Source organism: Gloeophyllum trabeum (genome assembly GCF_000344685.1).
Source record: "Gloeophyllum trabeum ATCC 11539 unplaced genomic scaffold GLOTRscaffold_00010, whole genome shotgun sequence".
Classification (NCBI taxonomy): domain Eukaryota; kingdom Fungi; phylum Basidiomycota; class Agaricomycetes; order Gloeophyllales; family Gloeophyllaceae; genus Gloeophyllum; species Gloeophyllum trabeum.
The window spans coordinates 1,074,398-1,097,332 of record NW_006920419.1 but is presented as its reverse complement, the minus strand read 5'-3'; the positions used below and the strand labels follow the sequence as shown (position 1 = coordinate 1,097,332).

Genomic DNA, 22,935 nt, shown 5'->3' with positions numbered 1-22,935 from the left:
CGATGTCCTAACTAGTCGTCTTGAGATAACTGGGCCATGTGCCAACAGTTATGTCGTCACTACCTCAGTAAGCGTACTGAAAGGTAGGTCTGGCCGGGCCAATGCCAACGGTCAAGTCAAGAGTCCAGGTAATCGCTGTATTCAACAGGAGGTTGAACTAAGGAATACATGGGTTTTCCTACAGTATATATAGTAACTGGTATAGGGGTTAATACCCAAAGAAGAGAACAATAAGAAAGGACGCGTCAGCTATCCTGTGAGAACGTAACTCAGAGAAATGAGAAATACAAGGGCGCCTATTGGTAGAAGGTGAGTCAAGGGAGATAACGTGTGGGAAGAAGATAGCGTCCATGGGAAGTTCTACTCAGAGAAAGGTACTGTCCAATAGCAATGCTCGGAATGGAAATGGAATGAGATAAGCATGGGAAAATCATAACAGCGTTGACGTCGGAAAGGTTTGGTTACGAGAGCAATCACAAGGCATAGCCCGAGTTAATGGGGCTTGAGTGCAGAGCGCCGTTTGAGTTGTAAGCTGGAAGCCCTGCGCTGCCCTGCGAATGGAAGTTCAACTTGAGATTGGGAATATGACGCGTCTGGGTCACATGCCTCGTGTGACACTGGAGCCCTGGTTGACGGTCCGGGTTGACTTGGACTCGGAGGAGCGAAATATCTGTTCACTTGTCATTCCGCCATATGCGCAGTCTTTGTTTTCGAGTATTTATGTTTGTTTCCTTTAGACTTCTGGGGATCATTGCGTCCGATTGCGTTTATTGCTATTTTTGGCATCTGCATGCCCAAGTTTGGACATTTCCTTCCCGCTCGGTGCAGAACGTCGTCAGCATATGTCATGGTGTAGAAATGAACAAAACTTAGTAGTCAGCCCCCCAGATCATTTCCATTCTGTCCCCTCCCTCAACCCTCTGCTAGGCGTGTTGAACGCAATCGTCAGGGGAGTTTTCGCTGCTGGGCCACACTGGGCAGGCTTTTGCAGGCTCTGACTAGGACCCAGGGAAAACGTGGTAGGATCCGAGGTAATGATTTGGTGCACATATATTTGCTAACGAATAATGTATAGATGCTGGGAGAAAGCGCTGTCGCAAGTATTGCTAGAGCAGGATTGAAAAAGGTGAAGCAAAGGCGAGCCGTCGACGTGTACGGGCATAGGAATGATCTAGCAACGCTGGACCCAGAAGAAAGGAAATTGGTATACGACGAACTCGGTCCAAATATCTAGTACCGCATACAGTCCCTTGGAGTAACTCGAGTCCTTTCTCCAAGGAGTTAATTGTCACCTAATGGACGGACGGCCGTGGGCCAGCAGTGTCACTTCTAACAGCATCAAGTTGGTATGAATAGACAATACCTATCATACACTGATATACATGCCTAGCATTGGCCGTACGTTCATCTTCCTAGAGCGATCAGATGAACAGCATCAAGAGCCATTCAATTACACGCATGGCGTCGTCGTCACATAAGTGAGTCTAAACTGGGTTATATTCGACATCTAGACGCACGTCTTGAAGAGGTTGAACGCTGATGTTTTGTTTTCTTCGCAGCACTGATCATGGGAACTACGTGTAAGATTGGACAGGCATCCAGATCACCACCGGTTGCGACATCTTCTGTCAACCAAGGTTGGAAGTTGCCATCTTATTATACTCTTGTGCCGTAAGTTGCTCAAGGGAGAATATCTGAAGGACGAGGAGACAGAAGACGTCCACCAGCACGTTTTGCCTGTATATCCTTGTATATCTCCTTCAAGAACGCCGGGTCCAATCAGAGGCCAGATCGCTGAGGAAGCGCCTCCTCTTGCCTTTTCTGCGCAACACGTGGTCCTCTCACGGGCATCCGAGCTGTTGCCGAGTGCCGAGCGGTGCAGCCAGACCGAGGTGAGCAAACAACAGCATCAGTCAGTCTTTCGACTCGACTGTCACAGCTTGCATCCTGCAGTGCCCTCCCCGCGGTCACCGACGGTCTTGTCGGTGAGTACAAGTATCTTTCAAGGAAGGCAGACGCCTGCTTCCTGCGCTATTGTAGCACGGACGCAGTCGGCTGCCTCACGGTTACCACGCAAAGGGCTGGCGCACTGACCGATCGAGCTGACAGGTTGTTTACGGCGCGCGACCTCTTCTGGCGTGGTGCTCACTGGAGTCAATCCTCTATACAGGCGCTAGTATCTGGAGAGCGCGAGGATGACCGCGGTTAATCCGCCCAACACTGGTATTCTACCAGGTGAGACTGCTCTCCTTCCATGCAATCGTGGAGTTGATCGTCAACAATGTACGTCCAGGGACTTTGTCCCATGTTGCTAGTCCTACACTCCCTATCACCCCCACGACAATCTCTATCAGCCTCCCTACGTCCAGTCTCACCTCCGCCTCCACAGCGCCAACCACGACTGCGGTGATCACCTTGCATGCTGTTGAAAACATGACCACTTGCGGCTCAGGGACCGTCACCTGGGACTTCAGCGGATCCCCTGGAGGCGATCTCTCAATTCTGGTTATGAATGTCAATGACACCTCCCATTCCAGCCAGTACTTGAGTACCAACCTTGATCCAGCTTCCGAAACTTGGACATGGTCGAAGGTGAACGTCTCCCAAGGATGGTATGATCTGGAAGCGTACATATCGTATCCGTCCTCCTCTGACCGTGTTTCCGACTTCAAACAATTCTACATATCTAATGGCACTGACACCTCGTGCCTACTGGGATCCTCGGGATCAAATCCCGCAAGTACCCCTTCCACGTCTTCGACCGCTCTGCCCGTTTCTGGTCTGCCGCCGTCGCGCCACACCAACGTTGGAGCCATCGTCGGCGGCGTCCTGGGGGGCCTGGCAGGCCTTTTCTTCCTCCTCGCAGCTTTCCTTTTCTTCCGAACTGGCAGGCCTTCGCGCACCCGCGCCCGCAGCCTGTCGGCTGGCATAGGTCCTGCAGGTGGCTGGGGTGGCCTCAACTCCGGCGACGATGGCCGTGGCCGCACGAAAGCCCAACACCTCCCGAATGAGTCGGTTGCCACAGTCGCGCCGCGCTACTCGCCCGCCGTGTCCGAGTCCGAGCTTAACTCTGTGGAACACGAGAAAATGGCCGCGGCGCGTGGGTTCGACCCCGTCACCGCGCAGGCGCTGGGGTACAACGTCAAGCGCTCGTCGACGACGTCCTCGCTCGCGAGCACGGTGCTCAGCTCCCGCCCGCCTTCGACCTCTGCGCACCCTCCGGGGATTGCCAAGCGCAACAGCCAAAGCAGGCGGTCCCTCGAGGCCGGGTCCCCGCGCCGCGTCCCGGTCCCGCCCATCTCGTACATGCCTCCGTCCCATGTACAAGACCAGTATCCCTACCCACCGTCGCCGCAGAGCCAGAGCCCGGAGCCTGTTGCGCTGTCTCGCTCGGCGTCCACGGGAAATCGCCGCACGCCCCGCAAGCCCGTGCCCAAGTACGACGCTGCAGAGTTCACGGACGCTGAGAACGAGGTGCCTACGGCTCCGTCCAGCACGCAGCACCAGAACATCGGCCTGCCAGAGCTCAACCACAAGTCTAGTTTCGGAGAGAAGAAGATGCATTATATATTGCCCGATATGCCTCCGTCTGCTGCTGAGTAGACACGGGACGATTATGTGTCCTCTAATATGTGGATGTTTCATATGTGAGTCAGCACGTACGTCCTTTCATGGTGTCCGTGGCTAATATCCAGGGGTTTTGCTGCAGACTGACCTTGGAAATTCACTTCACAGCCTACGTGCCTGTTTATGCCTATCCCTTCCTACGAACTGCACATGTCTCCCTTGTTCCGGACTATTCCTAATGCCGATCCTACATCCTTCCCTGATGGCTTTAACGCTGACTTTTCGTTCTTCTTCCCCCGGGGGTTTCGATCTAGCTTATGACTCACGAATGTTGTGCTTTGTTTCACTACCGTAACCCTGTACGCCTACTACTTGTACTCACTCCGTCCATCTCTGTCCAAACCTTGTCGCGCTTGCACTACTCGGTCTTATCCGTCCGGTAGCCCTTCGTCGAATTCAGTCCCATGACCCATGCCTAGGAGAATCGGGAGGTTGGACCTTGTGCTTGCATGAGGCTTCTTCCCGAGTCTCCTTCGCACTGGGTGCGCTCCATACACCACCTTGCTCCCGAGCTGCGACCATCAAAGATAGGCTCAGGATAGGCTTGCGCCACTAACAGCTTCTCTCGCACAGGACCATCCGTTCGGGCTAAATACATGGGTGCACAATTCCATGACCAGCTTCTAGGACATGTGAAGACCGGACTGCCCCGATCGGAAAAGCCACGGAGGGAGGTGGGTATGATTGATTAAAGGCTATGCTTAGAATCGATACAGGGCTGAGTAATGATGTCAGTGTATATACAGATGAACATGCTGGTATGGCTGAAATGGGGTTGTAGGTCCATGTGTACGACGCAAAATGCGCTGCGTATAGAGACGACAAGCCACCTGCACTCGAGTGTCATGGCCAACCGTCCTGGCTCCGTCTGCGCAACGGCAGCGGGAGCCGAGGGGCCCGCGAAGACCTGCGATGACCGTTGGATAAGCTGAGTTTTCGGATTGTTGCAAGTCTGGATGTATGGTAGAGACAAGACATCAGTCAGAATCACGCTCGCGCAACAAGACTGATCATGACGTGCCTGCGCAGTCCCGCCCAAGATACGGCAGCCGCCACAACCGCCGACAAGATGGTCATCCCTAAGAAGGCATAGTCTGATTCCTCCAAGGTACTTTTCAACTAGATAACGCGTGATACCAGATGAGGCTTGCTAGTCCATGACGAAGCAGGCACGGGAGACTCACATTCATGCCGAACAGCCCGGCAACCAGGGCTCCAGCCCCGATACCCATGGTTCCTATAGACACCTAAAAACAACTCTAATGAGCGGATGAATTTATCGCCACCATCCCGCGTACGGACGAACCTTGAGATCTAGTGCGAGAAGGGAGTTGCGATTAGAGTCGAGAATAAGTTCCACGATTTCTTGCGTAGATTGTACATTAGCCTGAGAAGTGTCAGCGGCTCTGCCCGGGGTCAGGGGATCTGGGGCCGCACATCTATATTATTTGCTTCCGTTACGATTTCTTCTACTTGCTTTGAGAAGGACTCAAGGAGGACTTCAAGTTCGTTGTGGTCGTGGCGCTCCTTTTGATTTTTCTTATCGGTCAGATACATCGCATCCAGATCCTCGTCTATCCGACAGATCAGTAATTACGCACAGAACAGGTATACCTGCTCTACCTTGTTCTAACACTTCGTCGATGGCTTGTTGAACCTTCAGGCGTAGGTTATCAGACTCGACGTCAGGAATGGCACGTGCGCACGATCAACATACGAGTTTAGCACGATTCTGGAAGCTGGCTAGCCGCCTAGAGTAATGCAAGAGCCGCTTGAATCTATCATGGTCGATATCATCTTCAAGCTCGGCCAGCAATCCGCCCACTAGATTCCGAATGAACACCATCTCTGCCTCGAGCGCGCTCAGGACAGAAAGTAGAATAGAGTCCAAGGCTCTGAATTCATAGGGGGACGTGGAGCCTTTGACTTTAAGGTTGTGCTAGACGAGATGGTCGGTCTACTGGAGTAGAAGCGGTACGATCCTCGTACCTCCAGATGGTAGAGGAAGACAGAGTGCAGCCTTGAATCGACAGATCCATAGGTGTCGAAAAGAATGACGCAGTCCGCTTTGACCAGCGCTCGGATGTGGAGTATATTCACCTAAGGGCACGATCGCTGGGTCAGACGAAGTGTGGATTGAGGAGACAGAATAACGTACGAGAAACGCCTGTTCACGGACGAGGATGGTTGCTACAAGGTTTGGAACTCGGGAATCAATCTTACGCAAGTCACGAGGCTTCATACTTGGTGAGCTCCGGAACTTGGACGATTGATGAGGGGGCTCTGCACTTACGTTTAGACCGTGTTCGGTGCACATATCGGACTTCTTGAATTGGCCAGAAATTGTCTTCACATTACCTGGATAAAGACGGAACGTAAACGCTTAGCGGCGGCCTTTTTCGAGCGTGGGCTACCTTCAGAGTCCAGAACAGTGCCTATTATCCGGTTAAACATGCGAATTCGAGCAAAGCGAGAGCAACGTACATCGTAGCATCAGATCCGTTGGTTGGCGTCCCTTCATGACCTTATCCAAGATGGCGGCCTTAGCGGCTTCTTCTTGACCATCAGGCAGTCCTCCTTGGGGTGCCTCCATATGACTAGGACTTCGAGATCTCAAAAACCAGGGCAACCATTGCCAGGACATGCCACGATTCCCTAAGGCATTTCCAGCACCAAGTTTGCTACTTCGCGGGGTTTGTCGGGTATAGGACATTGCAGATAGACCAGAATAGTGGCGGGAAGACACGCCTGAATTTGACCAAACCGGACCAGGCTGATATGCATGTGGTACCAAACTGGACGCTCTCTTCGGAAGCATCCCGACCGGTGTCCTCCATCTCGACCCAGGAGACGAAATTCTGGCAGTTCTGCCCAAATTTGCCATCACATTTTGTGCGACCGTCTTGCTTGAGGTTGTGTTCATGCGCAAGACTCTAATACCCCCAGCGCAAGAGCAGGAACGCCGATGAAACTCATACGTCGGTGCGGACGCCAGTACGCAAGCTAGCCGTTCTAAGTTGCAGACCCTGGTAAAATCAATCGAAGCACTTGACCCCCACTTACGTAAGTAGGGTCACGCGGTTCTTTGCCTCCGCCACTGTTGCCTTTTCCGGTTCCATGCCCCGGACATACTCTCTCCACACCTCTACACACGCTAACAAAGGGGCTTTTCGGCAAATCAAGTCGTCTATGATGACCTCACGGTCCTGAATCCATCATACTGCGCTCTGGTACAGGCGTACCGCTTACAGCGTTTGCAGCCGTACTGAAGTCCTTCTCTCTACGCATGCAATGCCAGGAGCTTATATGAACTGTGCCGGAGTGATGTCCGAGCCGTAGCTGGTCGGTCTTTAGTACGTTGGCAGCTACGGGATCCAGTTTGGAGGGCGTTAGTTATCGGGTTTTCGATATACCTCCCTCGTGCCTGTTAAACCAGCTCTTGTCGGTGACCTCAGGTAAAGCATGTGACGGCATGGTACCCAACCCATTCCCCATCTAAGGTTGTAAGAACCTTTCAACCTTCTTACCGGACGTGATCGGCCAAACCCGTATCGGCAATTGAATCAGATACGTATCTGCTGTTTTCTCCACGCCTGGCCTCTTGGGTCAGGCAGACCAAATACATCTCTCTATTAAAACACCCCATCCACGGTGGCCTGCCATCATCCGCGCTCTGCCGCATGCCAGTGTATCATGCTCTCGACTTGACTACCGACTTTTTCCTCTTTCTTTTGATATGCACAACACGGCTCGACTTTTGGAAGCAGCCGCAGCCCTTTCTCAACTTCTGCGCGCGAGCAACATCCCTCACGCCTTCTACGGAGGTATTTTTGTTGCCGTGATGTCAAATAATCCCTACGCAGATGTGAGTCAATCATGATAACGATATGTCTGGACCATTCCTAACAGATGGATGTGTGGCCTGGGGTAGGACATATATTGTATAGTAGACGGCGGCCTGTCTCATCCATTTCGACGTGTTCGTCAAGCAGTATCTGGCAGTAGTCATGTAACTACCATCGCTTCTCCTTGGTGTAATCGGTGGGTCGCCAGTCTCGACTACCTCTGGCCGCCGCTATGCTGATCGGCTTTCCAAGGCTGCACACGACATACCATGGATTCATCCCTCCAGTGGAGGTGCGAGCTTCTTTCAGATATTGACGCGAGTTCATCAGAGCCTAATCCCGCAGGAAAGATCGAAATTCTCCCCGCCGGTGAAGCAGGACCGCGTCGTTTAGACGCTAATACGACTACGACCATCCGAGGCATACCTTTCCTCTCCATTACCGAGTTCCTGCGTGCCAAGCTCAAGGCATGGGCGATGTAAGTTATTGGATAATGCAAATTGAATGGTCTAAACTGACTTTTGTCGCAGACGCCGGCAGGAACAGGATGCGCAGGAGATTTCTTATGTGGTCACCCGCTACTGGAACCGAGTGGATTACAACCGCGTCCCAGAGGATGACATGAATAACTTTGCAAAGTGCCACCCCGCTGTTGCACCAGCATGGTTATCTATAAAAAGGAAGTACGGCCTATGACCCAAGCATGCAATATTGGGCCACCTATGTTTACGCCTGGAAGACTGGTCGCGCTGCGGGGGGAAGAATTAGGACGCACGCAGGTCTCTGGGGATCATGCAGAACTATGCCAGACCAAACGCGTTTTTCGCCGGATGTCAGTGGGCGTTATGGCTAGGAGGATGCGTGCCTGAGAGACAGACCACGGACTCAGCACGATCGATGGAGGACTGAGGAGATATGCCGCATACGTCATTCGGACACTTATGGTGTGTACCGTACCAATGTCAGGATCTGCAACGGATATGCCTTCACGTGCTTTCGCAACCTTTACCAAGTTTTAGGGCGACTTCGACGGTAGGATAGCGCGATCATGCTCACTAGAATACTGCGGCAGACCCCACTAAAACCAGGAACGGTCCCCTTCGAGGATATTCTCCCGTTCATTGAACCCGCTATGGGTATTTCATATAGCTGTTATGGTTCACCTTGTTATTCCACAGTTTATCTGGTGGTACACAGTTACTCTTTCCTCATACTTGTGCTTCGCCTTTGGAACCCGCGAGTGGAGGCGGAGAGAAGTCGGTCATACTAGAAAAATTTGACGTCCATTATTGCGTTATTATCTACCCAGCCTTCTCATTCTGAATGGTCGATATGGACCCAGGACCTAAAGCAGTGCAGACTTGTATCACCACCGGTCTCCCATGAAGCGGAGAAGCACCCCTACGTTGCACCACAACGAACCTTCGGGATCAGCGGTTTCCTCAGACCGAAAGCATATTATATTCCTACAGAGGAAAGATCGTCGTTCCTCAAGAGTACGGTTAGGCACCGAGCGGGAGAGCGGCATGCGGGAAGTCGGCGTGCTCTAGGTCTGGCCTTTGCTCGCTAGCGTATATCTGGAAGAAGCGTCAGGGTATTAGCTGATGTGTTCCTTGTGAATGTTCCTAGAGGCGTTGAGTGACCTCGAGGTGCAAATGCTTACACGACAACAAGATTACGTGTGCGTCAACTGCTATGACGCTGAACATTTGCTGCCAATATATGCATGGCCAAGTATTAGTTTACAGTCTTCTGTCGGGCACATCGTCGTGCTCCGGAATGACGAGCCTCTTGACCTGAGCTAAGCTGCTAGTCTAAGATCACCTCGACTTCGACCTCCTCGTTCGACTTTGGACACGGCGGTGGAAGTACTGCGAGATAGGATTCTCGGAACGGATCATGCTGTAGCGGCCTTGTCAGACTCCGATAAGTCGGTGGGTGCGTGAAACAAGAAGGAGGTTTGGCCAGGCTCGACAAAGGGTCCCGGGGCGCATTCGTCGAACGAATCGAGATCCGGTGGGGCCCACGGGACGTACATTGCCTTGCCGGACCCTTGTATAACGGACTATATATGGCTTGTCGGGAGACATATCCAGACTAGGTTCAGTGGTCTAGTGGTTATGATCTCTGTCTTACACACAGAGGGTCCTCAGTTCGATCCTGGGCTGAACCAATTTTTTGCTTCGCAGGGCGTCCAATTGTATTGAGTTTCTCCCGTGTTGCAAATCCCCACACGGTATCATTCACTTAAACCAGTGGTCGAAGGCATCAACAAGCCCCAAGGAACGTACAACTTCGAATTGAAACGAGGAACAACATTAGGGGCCCAGGAATATGTACCAAGAACGTCCGTTATGTGAAAAGCTTGTTTACTGATGTGCTTCCTTCCTGGCTCTTCTTGAGCACCTGTAATATGCACCGTTAGCACGTCATAAAGGGTGAAGACAATTCCTTCACTGACCTTTGCGATAGCGAACTCAAAGTCCTCTTGTGTAACATGCTGCCTCCGCTCACGCAAAGCGTACATGCCTAAAGGAAAGTGATGAGTTCTTCACCAACGACAGTGGCTTGCAACCCAGCTTACCGGCCTCTGTGCAGATACCCCGTACTTCTGCACCCGAGCATTGACCCATTTTCTCGGCAAGAGCCCGGAGGTTGATACCACGCTGCAGCGACATCTGCAGCGGGATATCAATCACAATTGAACAGTGAGACGAACAACAAAGCGTACCTTCCGAGAGTGAATACGAAGAATGGCCACACGCGCCTCGGGACCCGGCGGCGGGAACTCAATCTTACGATCGATACGTCCGGGGCGAAGGAGGGCGGGGTCAAGAATATCTGCGTGCACATGAGTCAGCAAAGGACACATCTCGGGCTAATACAGGAGCAATGCGCACCTATCCGGTTAGTCGCCATGATGACCTTAATGTTCTTCGTCGGCTCGAACCCGTCGAGCTGGTTCAGCAGTTCCAGCATCGTGCGCTGCACCTCCGAGTCGCCGCCGCCGGAGCCGCTCTCGCCTCGCGAGCTGCCGATGGAGTCGATCTCGTCCATGAAGATGATGCTGGGCGCGTGCTCGCGCGCCATGACGAAGAGCTCGCGCACCATGCGTGAGCCCTCGCCGATGTACTTCTGCACAAGCTCAGAGCCGGAGACGCGTATGAACTTGCAGTCGGTGTGGTGCGCGACGGCACGGGCAAGGAGGGTTTTACCGGTACCGGGCGGTCCGTAGAGGAGGACACCCTTGGGTTGGGCGATACCGAGGGACTCGAAGAGCTCTGGGTGCTTGACGGGCAGCTCAATGACCTCCTTGATCTCCTTAATCTGCTTGTCCAAGCCTCCGACCATTTCGTATGTACTGTCCGGGACTTTCTCGACCATCATGAGTGATACAAGTGGGTCCACCTTGTTGGGCAGGACTTTGTGAATGGTGTATGAATCGGAACGCAGAGCGACCCGGAGAGTTGGTGTCAATGTCGAAATATCAATGTCCGAGTCAATGTCAACAACTTCGCAGATAATGAGGACTAGCAATCAAGCGGATAAAATATATGTACGTACTGTACTTTCCCTCAGGTTGCACCTTCACGAGCACCTTGTTCTTGCCCATGACCTTGACAACTTCGCCCACATAGCTGCCTGGTTCGTGTAAAAGCTGCAGTTCCTCCCGTAGCAGGCGCACTATTGAGACTTCAGAAATAGTTATATTCACCGGTCAGGGACATACGTACCGCGTGCATTGAGTGCATTCCTTTGGGCCTCGAGACGCCGTAAGTTTTGCGTCTTTTGGTTGATGGTAATCTCGGCCGCTTCTATCTTAGCCTGATAGTAGGACTTGAGACCAACGGGGGCTGGAAGTTGTTTGACAGACATGGCGGAATATGAGAATGTGGCTTCGCTCAAGAGACGCGTACGCGTCTTGGTGCACGAACGGCAATTGCCGCAAGAGCAAACCTCGATCAGTTTCCGTTTGCGATTGACCCTGACTTCCAGATTGCCCTCATCTTCAAGCTTCAAGCTTCAAGTTCCAAGGTAAATGTCCACACTAAGCAGCAGCACGCTCTTGTATGCATCTGGGCAGGAGACCCGATGGTTCAATAGCGCTCTTTTGCTTGGACAAGCTCTCTATAGCCTGATGCTAATTATGTTTGAACCACGTTGGCGTTAGAAGAGGAAGTGCAGGAACGTTTAAATTGACGGCATTTTGTTAGCCGCTTTCGATACGCTCGCCTTTTCGCAACATCTCTGGGTTCATCGAATGCTTTGAATGCATATGCGGCATGTTCTTGTGCTCGCCATGTTGCATCCCTTTCGAGAACAACATTATCGTCGAAGTCAAAGGCCTTCGGCTCTCGATCTGCGCTAGCAGCTCGCCATCGTGTCCGTCATCGGGTCTCCAGGCCTCATACGCGCCTATCCTACCCCATACACGTGTTGCCCGTTATATGAAACGGCACGCAATTGTCCGTGACGGAGAAGCAGCCACAGCATAAATAGTCTGTGCATTGCGAAGAACGCGAAGCTCGTGTACCCTTCCTCTGCTCTGAACATCGTGCCATGGTCCAGCTCTGTCCCAAGCTCCGCACGGCTGGTATCTGCGGCGATGATGATTGTCAGTTCAGACATGACCTCCGCATCTGCGAGCCCTGCGGGGTCATTTGCACGTCCGAGGCCGTGTACATGAGTCATATCGCTGGAATCCGCCACAAGAAGATAGCGGAAGGGGCCAACACCAGGTTCTATTGCCCTCTCTGTGCTAGAGGCGTAGGAGCAATACATAGCTGGCGTTCTCATGTTGCGTCGAAAGGCCATCACAACCAAGCTCTCCGACAGGGTGTATCTCCGAGCGTACAGCCTGAGATAGAGGCGCCTGGAGAAGCGAGCTGCCCGAGTGTCGAGTATTGTGGGTTGTGCAGTAAGGAGGTTCCAAAGACAGCCTGGCAACGTCATCTCGCGAATCCTAAGCACTTGAACAAGGTGAAGTTCGCGAGGTTCAAAGCTCTTATCGACGAAGCGACCAAGGATAAGCACGGGGTCACCGTCTCGGACAAGGACGATGGCTTGGATCTCGGGATTATCAGCAGTGCAGAAGCGGCCAGCGGCTTTCGTGCACATCTAACCATGCAAGCCACGGTGCCGCTGTCGAAGATCTCCATCGTCGACATCAAGCTGACTTCTCGGAATGCTCATTCTTCGTAAGTGCCAGTGGCGATGATATCGCTCGAACGCTCATGCTCTGCCCGTGAATCCCAGTTTCTCGGTCGACTCTGCGTCCTTGCTCGACCAGATGCTGGTATGCAGGAGGGACTACACCATCCCTGTCACCTTCCGTTCATCGTATGCCGGTCACTACGAAGATCGGGTCGAGATCACGCTCGAAGAAAAGCAGCTCAAGCAAGCCTTCGTCATTGTTCGTTTCGTCCGCGTCATTGTCGGCGATAAAGCTGACTATGATCGTTTGAAACCGACGATGCCGTACACGCCGAGGGTGCATAGCAAGAGAGAGCCCGAGATTACTGTAGTGCCGGGTGAGGCCCCACCCGTGCTGAAGGCCATCCCATACGTCGTCAAATTAGCAGACGCCCATATACCTAAGAATATCATGGCGGTGGTGAGCACGGGCTCAAATGAGGATAAGGTGAACAATCTTCGCAGGAGTATACTACCACGAGTTTTGGATGTGGCATCGCATGGCCGTCATTTCAAGACACTGCTGTGGGTTGAGGAGAAACGGTCCGAGTAGGCGCCTTTCATTACTCGTCAGCTATAGGCGCTGAGCTTGCACCAGGGATGATCTGGGAATATACGACATACCGGACGCAAAACTAGATAGGCACAATTCGTATTATCAGTGAGTGGACGAGTTGGTTCAACGCGAGATACACTAGCTGATGTGAACCAAGTCTCGCTGTCCCGGGCCTGGCGGAGAAGAGGCCCAGTGTCCTCGTTGGTAAGATTCGCTCTTGGACTCGATGTTACCGACGGGCGGCTCGCCCTGATGCATTCCATAGGTGACCGTATCTTGGTACAACGCCACGGCTCCGAGAAGGGCCATTGGTACGAAGGCCACGTACATTTCGTGCATCGTGACTACGTCGGCCTCCGTTTCCATGGCTCGTTCCCGGGCCATAACGCAGCTCAGCTGTACAATGTACGGTTCAAACTAAATCGTATCCCGCTCCGCCGTCAGCATCAAGCGCTTGATGCAGCTATCCGAGGCGAACACCTGTTCTTCCCCTCCGCATCTCATATTGCTGGATTTGCTGCGGCCACACAGCCATTCACGCCATACAATACCATTATCGCTTCGAACCCGAGCCAGATGCAGGCTATCAGGTCAATTATGTCGATGAAGCCAGTGTCAGTGCCCTTTGTGGTATTCGGCCCGTACGTATGCGGATTGCATTTGTCGGCTTTTCCTAAACCCATCCACGTTTCTAGGCCCGGTACCGGCAAAACGGTTACCATGGTGGAAGCCATCCGCCAGGTTTTGAAGTACAACCCTGATGCGAGGATCCTAGCCTGCGCGCCGTCGAATTCCGCTGCTGACCTCATCGCGTCGCGTTTGACGATGTATGGCAAGCATCAATTGCTGAGGTACTACGCGCCGTCACGGTCGAAGAACGACGTGCCCGATGACCTGCAGGAGTTCACTTACGAGACAAACGTAGAACTAGGTGTGGGAAGGGAGTTCGAGCGGAATCGCTTCTTCTCAGTGCCCCCTATGGCAGTACTGAAGCGGTACAAGATTATGGTCTCCACTTGCGTATCGGCATCGGTCGCCTACAACGTCGGGATGCCACGGGGGCACTTTACTCACATCTTCATTGACGAGGCAGGCCAGGCGACGGAACCCGAGGCCATGATTTCCATCAAGGCCATGGCTAACGATCAGACCAAGGTCATTCTTTCTGGCGACCCTAAGCAACTGGGCCCCATCATACGTAGCCCAGTCGCTCGAGAACTCGGGTTGGACACCAGTTACCTGGAAAGACTCATGACTCGCGACATATATCTCGAGGACTCGCCTAACGTCGGGAAAAGGTGAGCGCCTCGCGATGACTGCAGCAGGCTGTATTTAAACTCAATGTCTTGCCAGTTTTGTAAAGCTCGTCAAAAACTTCAGGTCACACGGTGCGATCTTGAAGTTCCCCAATGAACAGTTCTACAGGGGCGACCTGGAAGTATGCGGAAAGCCGCAGGTCATCACGTCCTATCTCCAGTGGTCGCACCTCCCGAAGAAGGATTTCCCGATTATATTCCACGGTGTCCAAGGCAAAGACGATCGTGAATCCACCTCACCCTCGTTCTTCAATATTAGTGAAGCCCTACTAGTGAAGGACTACATCAACAAGCTTAGGGACGACCGACGTATCCGGATTGGTGCGTCTGATTCTTCCCTACCTGCCACACCGGTGCTGACGCTTCTGTACAAGCTCATACCGATATCGGGGTGATCACGCCGTACCATGCGCAGTGTCTCAAGATACGCGCTGCTCTCCGAGGTGTCGCAGATGAGGTCAAAGTCGGGAGTACGGAAGAATTCCAGGGACAGGTATGTTCGACAATAACTATTCTCTTTCGGAATGTGGCTTAGTCTCGTCCTCCATACAGGAACGCCGAGTTATTATCATATCCACCGTTCGCAGCAGCAAAGAGTACGTCAACTACGACTTAAAGCATACCCTTGGTTTCGTCGCGAATCCCCGCCGGTTTAACGGTACGTTATCCAGCTTTCATTCTCAAGGCCGTAATCTGATTATCTATGCAGTCGCCGTGACAAGAGCCCAGGCGCTCCTCATCGTCATTGGAGACCCTACAGTCCTGTCCCTCGATCCACTCTGGCGCTCCTTCCTTAACTACATCTACCTGAAAGGCGGATGGAGAGGTCCGCAGCCGACCTGGGACCCGAAAGCCGAAGTACGCAGCGAGGGCGGCTACGACAAGGAGATGCGCGAGCTTGCTATGAGCGACATGAACGAATTTGCGCAGCGGCTGGAGTCCGTGGCTGGGGCTAATGCCGCTGGTGAAGACGGCGGGCCGGACGTTGATGCGGACGTTAACGTCGACAGGCCTTGGCGGGAAGTCGAGTAGATGTCGCTCCCAGTTCAGGCCAGTAAAGTGCAATCAACCCCATGCTCATCTTCTTGTTTTGTCACTATGCTCCCCTTGGTATGCAGATGTTCATCCCGTAGAACCAGCTATCCGTGTCGCGGTAAAAAATTAATAGCAGGTGTGATTTGGCCGAAGCTACACCGGGAGGAGGACACGACTAGCGTCGATTCTGTATCTCTTGCTTCATATATTGTGTATACACCTCAGCATGACATTGTTTCGAACGATCTACGTGAAGGAGGCGAGGGGGCAAAAACCGTTGTCATTGGCTAAGCAACGGGAGCTGGAGCCTCTATGTTGTTGGGACGGAATATTTTGCTCATGAAGACCGCGTTAACTCGATTGTTAATGCCGTGCGTCCTTTCAGCATTGAGCCTTCAGGTCAAGCTTTGCAATAGTAGTCTGTCTAATAGCCTCCAGCTGACCCTTCTTTCGACGAAGCGCATCACGAGTAGGGACGGAAGAGCGTGTGAATGTGGCAAATACAGGAAACAACCCGCCGGCGGAACAAAATGCATTCTGCCAGCTGCTTGCACGCCACCGCGAGCATTGTCTATTGTCCCCTTCGGGGTGACATACGAAAAAATTGGAACGATACAGAGAAGATTAGCATGGCCCCTGCACAAGGATGACACGCTTACCCAGAGTGGCAGCTCTACGGAGCTCAATATTTATGCTCTTTCGAACAACGATTTATTTTTGATGTCATGTTTGCCTCGACCTTTGCCTCGACCGTAGACGATCTCAAGATACTCGGCAACTCACGTCGGAACTTGTCTTTCTACTTTCGAGAACCTGCAGGCTGGAGCCCGTGCGATGCATTGTCTCCGCGGAGCATTATATCGGAACAGTCCAATGTATAACCTCTCGCAACAGCATTATAGATACAGCCCGTCTAGAGTCTACATCTAGTCAAGTCCGGTTTCCAGAAAACCCATTTTGCAGCGCCTGCACGGCCGCCCTCGCACTGGCCCTCAACCTGCCCTCCTCCTCAGCATACCCCAGCCCGAGCACCTCCGCGCGTCTCTGCACGTCGGGGTCTTCCCTCGCCCACCGCCCCTCCTGGCGCTCCCGAGCGAAGTGCTCGACCTGCGCAGCACGCGTCTCCGGTACGCGCATGATGGCGGCGTGCGTTGCCGAGAAGAGGCGCAGGCCGTATATGGACTGCTCTATCGAGGCTGCGACGGTGTGCAGGGACGCTAGAGGCGAGGGCACGGGCGGACGCGAGGGGAGGATATGGAGCACCGGGACGAGCACGAGGAATATGAGGTACCGGATCGTCCAGAATAAGTCATGCCACTAAACAGCGAGTTCTTTGAGCGTCGTTCTGCAGATGTGGGCAGGAATGCATACGAACCATCGTGACGCCCTTCCCGCTCCTGGGTATTCTGATCTCGACTGTCAATATCCAGTACGCCTCCAGAACAGCTGTGGCCACGAGGACTCCGACGCCCCATTTCCTCCAGCGCTCTCGGAAGCTCCCCTGGATCGTGACGAGTCCTACGACCGCCGCCTCTCGCAGATACTCCAGGAGAGGGTTCGGCAGAGCATGTAACGCGTATTCGGACGGCGTATGACAATAGTCACAGCTCTCTATCACAGATTGCCCCAACCTATCGCAACAAGGGAATGGTGTCAGTCGAGATATAGAGACCAAGGTGGGAGGGACAAGAACCTGACATATAACGTCCTGGCGTCAAAGCTGGAGAGGCGGGTCAACAGGGCATCCAACGCAGGTGGTAGCTCCCCTCCCCCAGCATATCGTTTTAGCAGAATACGGATATTATCTGACGGCGTCGTGAGGGGTATGTCTAGTACTTTGAATAGGTTTGGCGGGTATTTGAGCAGGAGGGTATAGAGCACGTAGAGGGTATGCAGGACCACGAGGAAGCTGAGCGGCTTGCGTAGTGGTGGGCTCGGCGACGCGTTTGGCGGCGACGGCTTTCGCGAGTAGTATATGGTGGGCAGTATAATAGCCATTGAGCTGATTAGAAAGACATCTACGGACGCGCTGAGTAGTGGCATGGCACAGAATAGAAAGCAGAGTTGAAGTCAGAGAGCATGCTAGATCGGCGTCGTCCGAGAGTTACTTCCACAGTGACGTAAGTACCTAGTGTGCGCACTACATTACTTACGATAATAGATTGTACAAGGGGACTTGATTGGTTCCATGTCTACTACATATGCATATGCATGGGGTTAAGGGGATGTTATTGGTGTTAGTGTTGTTGTTGTTGAAGTCCAAAGCGACCACTACGATACTCGCAGCAAACAAGATAATAGGTACATAACAAGATCCGAATACCAGCTATAAACAAAACACGATAAATGTGTCAGAGCCTTCAGATGGAGATGGAGCAAGAGGAAATCGTTCAGTCATAAAAGGGTCGTAATTGATGAGCACCCATAACTGGGTGCGTTGTCGTATCATGAAGCCTCCTGCTTCTCGGTCTTGCCTTCAACGGGATAGCTTGCCGGCTCCTGGAGTTCGTGCTCGATCTGCTTCCTCCCCTCCGCGGTGAGCACGGGGATGCCGGACTCGATATCCTTCTCAAAGTATTTCGGGACGAATCTGTGACAGCGACGGTCAGTTCATCAAACACAGCTACACTCTCTTATGACGCCCAGTACTCACTCGACCCCCTTCCGCTTCCTCTCCGCTGCATCGTCCCTCTGCTTCTGCTCAATCGCGTGCTTGTGCTTCGTCGCCTCGCTGTACTCCTTCTTGAGCAAGTTGGCCGTGACGTCCTGCCACAACTTCCTGCTCTCGTCAGGCAGCTGCTTCTCGAGCGGCCTCACAGACTTCGGCACGACGTGCAGCGGCGTCAGGTCGAGCAATGTCGCCCACTCAGATGCACCGGAGGCGTTCGCTGTGGCACCACTCAAGTCGGACCGGGAGCTTGACGCGGACGACTCGGACGACGAGTGGCTGGACGACAGCAGCGACGTCGCTGCGGACAGGTACGACTGGGACGCCGCCGGTGTGGTCGGGGCAGAGTATGCGGATGACGCGCGGCGCCAGCGTATGACGCCCCTCCACGAGCCCTCGAAGACGGCCACCACGCGCGTCTGCGGGACGTGCTTCACCTTGGTCCACTCCTCGACTTCGCTCTCGCCCTCCGTGTACGTGTGGATAACCCCCTCCAGGGCGTAGTGCGGCTTCCCTAGCCAAGACTAACAGAGGCGTCAGAACCCGTGAGATGGAGAATCACCACTGTACTTACCTCTTCCTTATACTCAATGATCGTCCGTAGCTTGTCGTTACCTTTCCCACCACTGCAGGTGATGATCGTCGAGTCACCGACGGTGACATAGAAATTCCCTCTCAATATGCCATTAACCTGCGCAACTGGATGCGTAACCCTATACATCTCCCCTTCACCAGGCCCGCCAGTGATACGAATGAATATACCCTTGTTGAATGACCCCGGGCCGACGCGCACAGTAGTCCCAGAGACCTTCGCACTGATCTGGTCAATCCCCGTCAACTCTAGATGGCGAGAGGGACACGCAGCAAAGTACGCCGATATCGGCGGGTGGTGGGATATCTGCTCGGTGAGGTAGACGATGCGCACGCGCGGCTCCGACGACGCCTCCTCGTCCTCCTCAATAATGTTCTCCGAGCTCGAGTGCGTGAGGCTAAGGTTCGACATGTCCGCCTCCAGGTTGGTCTCGCTGAGCGGCGGGGACGTCGCGGGCGTGCTCCAGCCGACGGAGGACATGAAGCTGAAGCCGCTGCGAGCGCTCTTGGCGCTCTTGGTGCTCTTGATGCTCTTGACGCTCGCCGTCTCCGACTGGGACTGCATGAGGCGGGGCGCGATGATGCGCTGGGAGCCTGCTGATGAGGTGTTCTCGGAAGAGACGGGCGCAACGTATGTCCGATTGATTGGCGGCGCCCTGGGGTCGGAAGGATATTTCACTGGAATGACATCCCAAGTACAGCGGAAGTGCTCTCCGAGAACGGAGTTATACGGCTTGCAAGGCTTGCCACGCTGCAGATACCGTGGTTATATAGCGTTTCAATCGAGAGCAAGAGTAACATACAATAAACTTAAGATCCTTGGTGAACGTAAACCGAATAACGGCTAACATGCGCTCAAAGGGGTCATCGGAATCATTGATACTGTACAAGCACACCGGTCTGTAAGGCAAAGAAGTGAGAGCACAAGACATACTTACGCGGCGAATAAATCCGGTCTGTCCAGGTAGTGCCAGTACTCCAGGTTAGGTATAGGTTCCAGTAGCGATGCAGGCAAAGACAGACGCCTAGACGAAACTGCTCTTTAGACCAACTGTGCATAAGACAACAGGCCTCCGCTCACATGGCAGCAATATCCTTCACACCCAGACATTTCTTCAATAACTGTACAATCATCTTCAGCTTGCCACCCTCCCCAGTGTCCCCCGAGTCCGGGACCGAAATGGCAGGTCCAGGGGCTTCAGGATCATACTCTTGCAACTCAGGACCGTCCGTAACGGTTGTGGACGAGGACATCAGAATAGGCAAAGTTTGAGAGACGCGTCGTGGAATAAAGGCGGATGAATGAGAAAGCAAGTCGGTATTTACGGGTATCAAGGTTGGAGTCTTCCTGTAACCTGCTACGCTTCACTCTACCTAACAAGGCAAGCATAATGATTACCCACGTGCATGTCAAGCGTATTGGGCAAGTCTGGGAAGGCGATTGCAAGCGCGGCAGATGTTGGGCGGATGTCCTACAATGCAATTGCCCAAGGTATGGTGCAGGACAGTCACAGAGACTCCTTACAACGATAACATGCAACCTGTTGCGCAAAAAACCAATGGGCATCCAACAAAAGTGTCTCGACCCAGGATCGAACTGGGAACCTTGCGTGAACAGTAAATGTGAGACGCAAATCATAACCATTAGACCATCGAGACGTGTTCATCGTTTCCTCTTGCACCCTGAGGATTCCCCAGCTGTTTCATCCCACGTGGGAGAACATCCTGTTCTATGCAAGTGTCCATGCAACAAAAAAATTAAACAGGTATACATAGCGCATTATCACTGAGGTCGTGGTGAACCACTATGCGACAGGCCTGGTGAGTGGCTGTGACTCCTGGAGCCCATCCGCATCCTCTCCCGCTCCCTCTCCTCCGAGCGCAAATGAGTCCGTTCATCCGCACTCACGTACCCGTCCTCTTCATCCAGCCTCTCCAAGCCGACACCCTCCAGCTCGTCGTCGTCGCCCTCAAACGCGTTGAACAGCGTCTGGTTGTTGCTCCGGTACGCAGAGCCCCGCCGCCCGTGCCCAGCGGACAGCGGGACGCCTTCTGGCTGGTACGACGGGACACCATTCCAGCCGTCGATGGACATGCGGCCCTGCAGCGACATACGCGGGTTCATGAGGCCGCTTTCGAGGGCGCTATGGCTTGGCAGGGCTGGTAAGGGCTCGGGTTTACGCGAGATGTTTAGTAAGTGGACCCCAAGGAAAGTCACGATGAAGCCTATGAGGAGCGAGATAGTATTCGAGGTGTCGGTCGTATTGAAACCCTGGAAGAGGATCAAAGATGCCACGATAGTGGCGGAGGAAAAGCCGACATAGTACATGGGGTTGACACTAGAAGGGGGTCAGCAAGGGCCGTAAAAGCGTTCTTCGACTTACACATTAGTGGAGAAGGTGTCCAGAGCCTTGTTGAAGTAATTCATCTGGACTAAAATACACCCAGCAACAGTGATGCCGAAGACGTATGTACTCGGAAGCGTGAATTGATTATGCCCCGCGAACGTAAGCTTCACCGCAACTCCGAACCCCTTGATGGCCATGACGGAGACCGAGCCGACCAGCGAGCAGATGGATATGTAGACCAGCGGGTTCGACCTCCCGTATCTCGGCGCAACCACGTAAATCATGATGAGGGAGAAGACAGCAACGGTAAAGCAGTACATCAGAAAGCCTCAGGTGGACGTCAGTACCGAGCAAGCGTTGCATACTGTCCCACCGACCTGGTTGCATGGCGTAGTGTAATATTTCATCTACAGTTTGAACTTCCTTGTCCTCCGGCGCGTGTAGGACAATAATAGATGACCCTAGAAGACATAGCGTACACCCGATTCGGCCTATATGACCTAACTCTTCCTTCAGGAGGAATGATGCCAGGACCGCCCTGTGTCGTCGTCAGCATGGAAGCGTGAGCGAACGACGAGACGGTCTCACCCTATAAGTACACTCAAAGCACCCAAAGGGGTGACCAATATTGGCGGCGCAAACGCATATGCGGCAAAATTCGCAACTGACCACCAGCCTCAACCCCAGGCCATTCATATAAAGCGAGCGGACACACCTTCTCCGAGGACCACTGACAATTCCCGGGTTGTCGTCCCCGTGGGTCAATCTGAACAGCGGACATCACATTTGTTAACTCACAAGTCAACATGCCCGCCCACCATATTGGATTCCGTAAATACGAGAGATCGTCCGACGACTTGCCACCATGTCCATGATCGCCCGCGTTGTTCAACCCCTGGAATGCGCACACTCATGAGCACACCGGCCGGTCCTCTTCCGAGCTGCTTCTAATACCTTTTTCGTGATGATAAAACTCGTCCCGATGGCCAGAGAACTGGATGCCGCGAGGGCAAGTCCGATGTACTTGTCATCGACCATCTTGAAGCATAAGACCCGTTATGCACGTCTAGACACAGAGATAGGAGGCCCCAGGCCAGTCTTCCGTCGAGCTCGTCGTAGAAGGCAGTCTGCAATGCCAGAGCCAGCTCACCAGCGCAAACGTGTGCTGACTGGATCGTGTAAAGGTGATCTCGCGCAGTTTGGAGGTGGCCATTAGCCTGGGCCCCTTCGTCCTTCTCCGTGGGACTGTTCAGCTGACCGAAGCGAGATCAACTTCATTACTTATGCCGCTGGCTTTACGCTTTTCATGCCTTATTAGGCAGGTGGGGCTCGGCGGTTCCCGGGTATTCCCACGCCTCGCGCGACGCGTCGACGCGTCGCCTGTCCCGCTCGTTCCCCGGCGGCTGCACCTCCCCGGGGGTGTTTTTGCTCTCCTGCAGTAGATAGAAGTTGATGTATATTACCAAAATGCGTGTTACTACGGATAATGTACTCAAAAAATCGTTCTATGTCGTCAGTTTAGCCCCCAAGAGCCGGGGAGGCATCCTGCAAGCGGAAAAGCACTCATTTTACCGCATAAGTGCTCGAAAGCGCGGCATAAGCAGCATAAGCGTTTATTTCGGTGGATTTACGCCGATTTACAGGATTTACGGCCACGTGATGCGTGGATTTACGGGCACGTCACGCCCTCCGTACAATCACATCAAGCCGCCGCCGCTTCGCGCGGCGTTCCCGAGCGCTTCTCCCCATCAAACCC

At 53.3% G+C, this 22,935-nt stretch overlaps 10 protein-coding genes and 2 non-coding genes across 12 annotated transcripts; 6 read left to right on the top strand and 6 right to left on the bottom strand.

The window, feature by feature from the left end:
• Positions 1 to 2,117: 2,117 nt before the first annotated feature.
• GLOTRDRAFT_139850 (uncharacterized protein) lies at positions 2,118 to 3,995 on the top strand. Its single transcript, XM_007869819.1, has 3 exons — positions 2,118 to 2,235; positions 2,294 to 3,647; positions 3,710 to 3,995. The coding sequence occupies exons 1-2, from the start codon at positions 2,196 to 2,198 to the stop codon at positions 3,601 to 3,603; spliced, it is 1,350 nt and encodes a 449-aa protein (XP_007868010.1). The 5' UTR covers positions 2,118 to 2,195; the 3' UTR covers positions 3,604 to 3,647; positions 3,710 to 3,995.
• Positions 3,996 to 4,274: 279 nt separating this feature from the next.
• GLOTRDRAFT_100709 (uncharacterized protein) lies at positions 4,275 to 4,678 on the top strand (the record flags this gene model as incomplete). Its single annotated transcript, XM_007869818.1, has 2 exons — positions 4,275 to 4,582; positions 4,652 to 4,678. A coding segment is annotated over exon 1 (202 nt), but the record flags the coding sequence as incomplete, so codon positions are not given.
• On the bottom strand, positions 4,615 to 6,220 carry GLOTRDRAFT_131052 (Mg2+ transporter protein; the record flags this gene model as incomplete). The annotated part of the gene is made up of 11 exons (XM_007869817.1): positions 4,615 to 4,746; positions 4,812 to 4,874; positions 4,934 to 5,014; positions 5,065 to 5,201; positions 5,251 to 5,284; positions 5,345 to 5,566; positions 5,617 to 5,727; positions 5,786 to 5,863; positions 5,921 to 5,985; positions 6,042 to 6,062; positions 6,112 to 6,220. The coding sequence occupies 11 exons, from the start codon at positions 6,218 to 6,220 to the stop codon at positions 4,615 to 4,617; spliced, it is 1,053 nt and encodes a 350-aa protein (XP_007868008.1).
• Positions 6,221 to 7,357: 1,137 nt separating this feature from the next.
• GLOTRDRAFT_63364 (uncharacterized protein) lies at positions 7,358 to 8,603 on the top strand. The gene is made up of 6 exons (XM_007869816.1): positions 7,358 to 7,492; positions 7,559 to 7,668; positions 7,725 to 7,764; positions 7,823 to 7,950; positions 8,003 to 8,475; positions 8,529 to 8,603. The coding sequence occupies exons 1-5, from the start codon at positions 7,364 to 7,366 to the stop codon at positions 8,166 to 8,168; spliced, it is 573 nt and encodes a 190-aa protein (XP_007868007.1). The 5' UTR covers positions 7,358 to 7,363; the 3' UTR covers positions 8,169 to 8,475; positions 8,529 to 8,603.
• A 969-nt stretch (positions 8,604 to 9,572) lies between these two features.
• GLOTRDRAFT_t93 lies at positions 9,573 to 9,645 on the top strand. The gene has a single exon. It is a non-coding gene; the product is annotated as a tRNA-Val (tRNA).
• A 7-nt stretch (positions 9,646 to 9,652) lies between these two features.
• On the bottom strand, positions 9,653 to 11,369 carry GLOTRDRAFT_117049 (26S proteasome subunit P45). Its single transcript, XM_007869815.1, has 7 exons — positions 11,207 to 11,369; positions 11,037 to 11,156; positions 10,373 to 10,984; positions 10,204 to 10,313; positions 10,057 to 10,150; positions 9,934 to 10,001; positions 9,653 to 9,878 (listed from the first exon to the last, which is right to left on the bottom strand). Exons 1-7 carry the CDS (start codon positions 11,346 to 11,348, stop codon positions 9,825 to 9,827), a joined length of 1,200 nt encoding a protein of 399 aa, XP_007868006.1. The 5' UTR covers positions 11,349 to 11,369; the 3' UTR covers positions 9,653 to 9,824.
• Positions 11,370 to 12,155: 786 nt separating this feature from the next.
• GLOTRDRAFT_45160 (P-loop containing nucleoside triphosphate hydrolase protein) lies at positions 12,156 to 15,569 on the top strand (the record flags this gene model as incomplete). Its single annotated transcript, XM_007869537.1, has 8 exons — positions 12,156 to 12,670; positions 12,729 to 13,214; positions 13,379 to 13,425; positions 13,487 to 14,519; positions 14,575 to 14,858; positions 14,912 to 15,030; positions 15,090 to 15,195; positions 15,247 to 15,569. 8 exons carry the CDS (start codon positions 12,156 to 12,158, stop codon positions 15,567 to 15,569), a joined length of 2,913 nt encoding a protein of 970 aa, XP_007867728.1.
• A 369-nt stretch (positions 15,570 to 15,938) lies between these two features.
• GLOTRDRAFT_45325 (uncharacterized protein) lies at positions 15,939 to 16,328 on the top strand (the record flags this gene model as incomplete). The annotated part of the gene is made up of 1 exon (XM_007869543.1): positions 15,939 to 16,328. The coding sequence occupies one exon, from the start codon at positions 15,939 to 15,941 to the stop codon at positions 16,326 to 16,328; it is 390 nt and encodes a 129-aa protein (XP_007867734.1).
• Positions 16,329 to 16,502: 174 nt separating this feature from the next.
• On the bottom strand, positions 16,503 to 17,570 carry GLOTRDRAFT_131048 (uncharacterized protein; the record flags this gene model as incomplete). Its single annotated transcript, XM_007869814.1, has 3 exons — positions 16,503 to 16,889; positions 16,948 to 17,203; positions 17,266 to 17,570. 3 exons carry the CDS (start codon positions 17,568 to 17,570, stop codon positions 16,503 to 16,505), a joined length of 948 nt encoding a protein of 315 aa, XP_007868005.1.
• Positions 17,571 to 17,762: 192 nt separating this feature from the next.
• Positions 17,763 to 20,188, bottom strand: GLOTRDRAFT_63357 (uncharacterized protein). Its single transcript, XM_007869813.1, has 6 exons — positions 19,913 to 20,188; positions 19,770 to 19,856; positions 19,635 to 19,713; positions 18,815 to 19,582; positions 18,226 to 18,764; positions 17,763 to 18,162 (listed from the first exon to the last, which is right to left on the bottom strand). The coding sequence occupies exons 1-6, from the start codon at positions 20,083 to 20,085 to the stop codon at positions 18,018 to 18,020; spliced, it is 1,791 nt and encodes a 596-aa protein (XP_007868004.1). The 5' UTR covers positions 20,086 to 20,188; the 3' UTR covers positions 17,763 to 18,017.
• Positions 20,189 to 20,408: 220 nt separating this feature from the next.
• On the bottom strand, positions 20,409 to 20,490 carry GLOTRDRAFT_t90. Its single transcript has one exon. It is a non-coding gene; the product is annotated as a tRNA-Val (tRNA).
• Positions 20,491 to 20,650: 160 nt separating this feature from the next.
• GLOTRDRAFT_63354 (DUF803-domain-containing protein) lies at positions 20,651 to 22,365 on the bottom strand (the record flags this gene model as incomplete). The annotated part of the gene is made up of 7 exons (XM_007869812.1): positions 22,134 to 22,365; positions 21,978 to 22,074; positions 21,895 to 21,909; positions 21,768 to 21,843; positions 21,557 to 21,717; positions 21,216 to 21,507; positions 20,651 to 21,170 (listed from the first exon to the last, which is right to left on the bottom strand). Coding segments are annotated over exons 1-7 (1,245 nt in total), but the record flags the coding sequence as incomplete, so codon positions are not given.
• Positions 22,366 to 22,935: the final 570 nt, after the last annotated feature.

Excerpts from the sequence above, each read along its gene's own strand:
- GLOTRDRAFT_63357 (XM_007869813.1), bottom strand. The coding sequence starts at position 20,085 with ATGTCCTCGTCCACAACCGTTACGGACGGTCCTGAGTTGCAAGAGTAT. Across the intron at positions 19,714-19,769 it reads AGACCGGATTTATTCGCCGC|TATCAATGATTCCGATGACC; the intron begins GTAAGTATGTCT and ends GTGCTTGTACAG. Across the intron at positions 18,765-18,814 it reads TCATTGAGTATAAGGAAGAG|TCTTGGCTAGGGAAGCCGCA; the intron begins GTAAGTACAGTG and ends CGCCTCTGTTAG.
- GLOTRDRAFT_117049 (XM_007869815.1), bottom strand. The coding sequence starts at position 11,348 with ATGTCTGTCAAACAACTTCCAGCCCCCGTTGGTCTCAAGTCCTACTAT. Across the intron at positions 11,157-11,206 it reads GAATGCACTCAATGCACGCG|TGCGCCTGCTACGGGAGGAA; the intron begins GTACGTATGTCC and ends AAGTCTCAATAG. Across the intron at positions 9,879-9,933 it reads TTGAGTTCGCTATCGCAAAG|GTGCTCAAGAAGAGCCAGGA; the intron begins GTCAGTGAAGGA and ends TGCATATTACAG.
- GLOTRDRAFT_139850 (XM_007869819.1), top strand. The coding sequence starts at position 2,196 with ATGACCGCGGTTAATCCGCCCAACACTGGTATTCTACCAG. Across the intron at positions 2,236-2,293 it reads CAACACTGGTATTCTACCAG|GGACTTTGTCCCATGTTGCT; the intron begins GTGAGACTGCTC and ends ATGTACGTCCAG.
- GLOTRDRAFT_63364 (XM_007869816.1), top strand. The coding sequence starts at position 7,364 with ATGCACAACACGGCTCGACTTTTGGAAGCAGCCGCAGCCCTTTCTCAA. Across the intron at positions 7,765-7,822 it reads GATTCATCCCTCCAGTGGAG|ATCGAAATTCTCCCCGCCGG; the intron begins GTGCGAGCTTCT and ends CCCGCAGGAAAG. Across the intron at positions 7,951-8,002 it reads AAGCTCAAGGCATGGGCGAT|ACGCCGGCAGGAACAGGATG; the intron begins GTAAGTTATTGG and ends CTTTTGTCGCAG.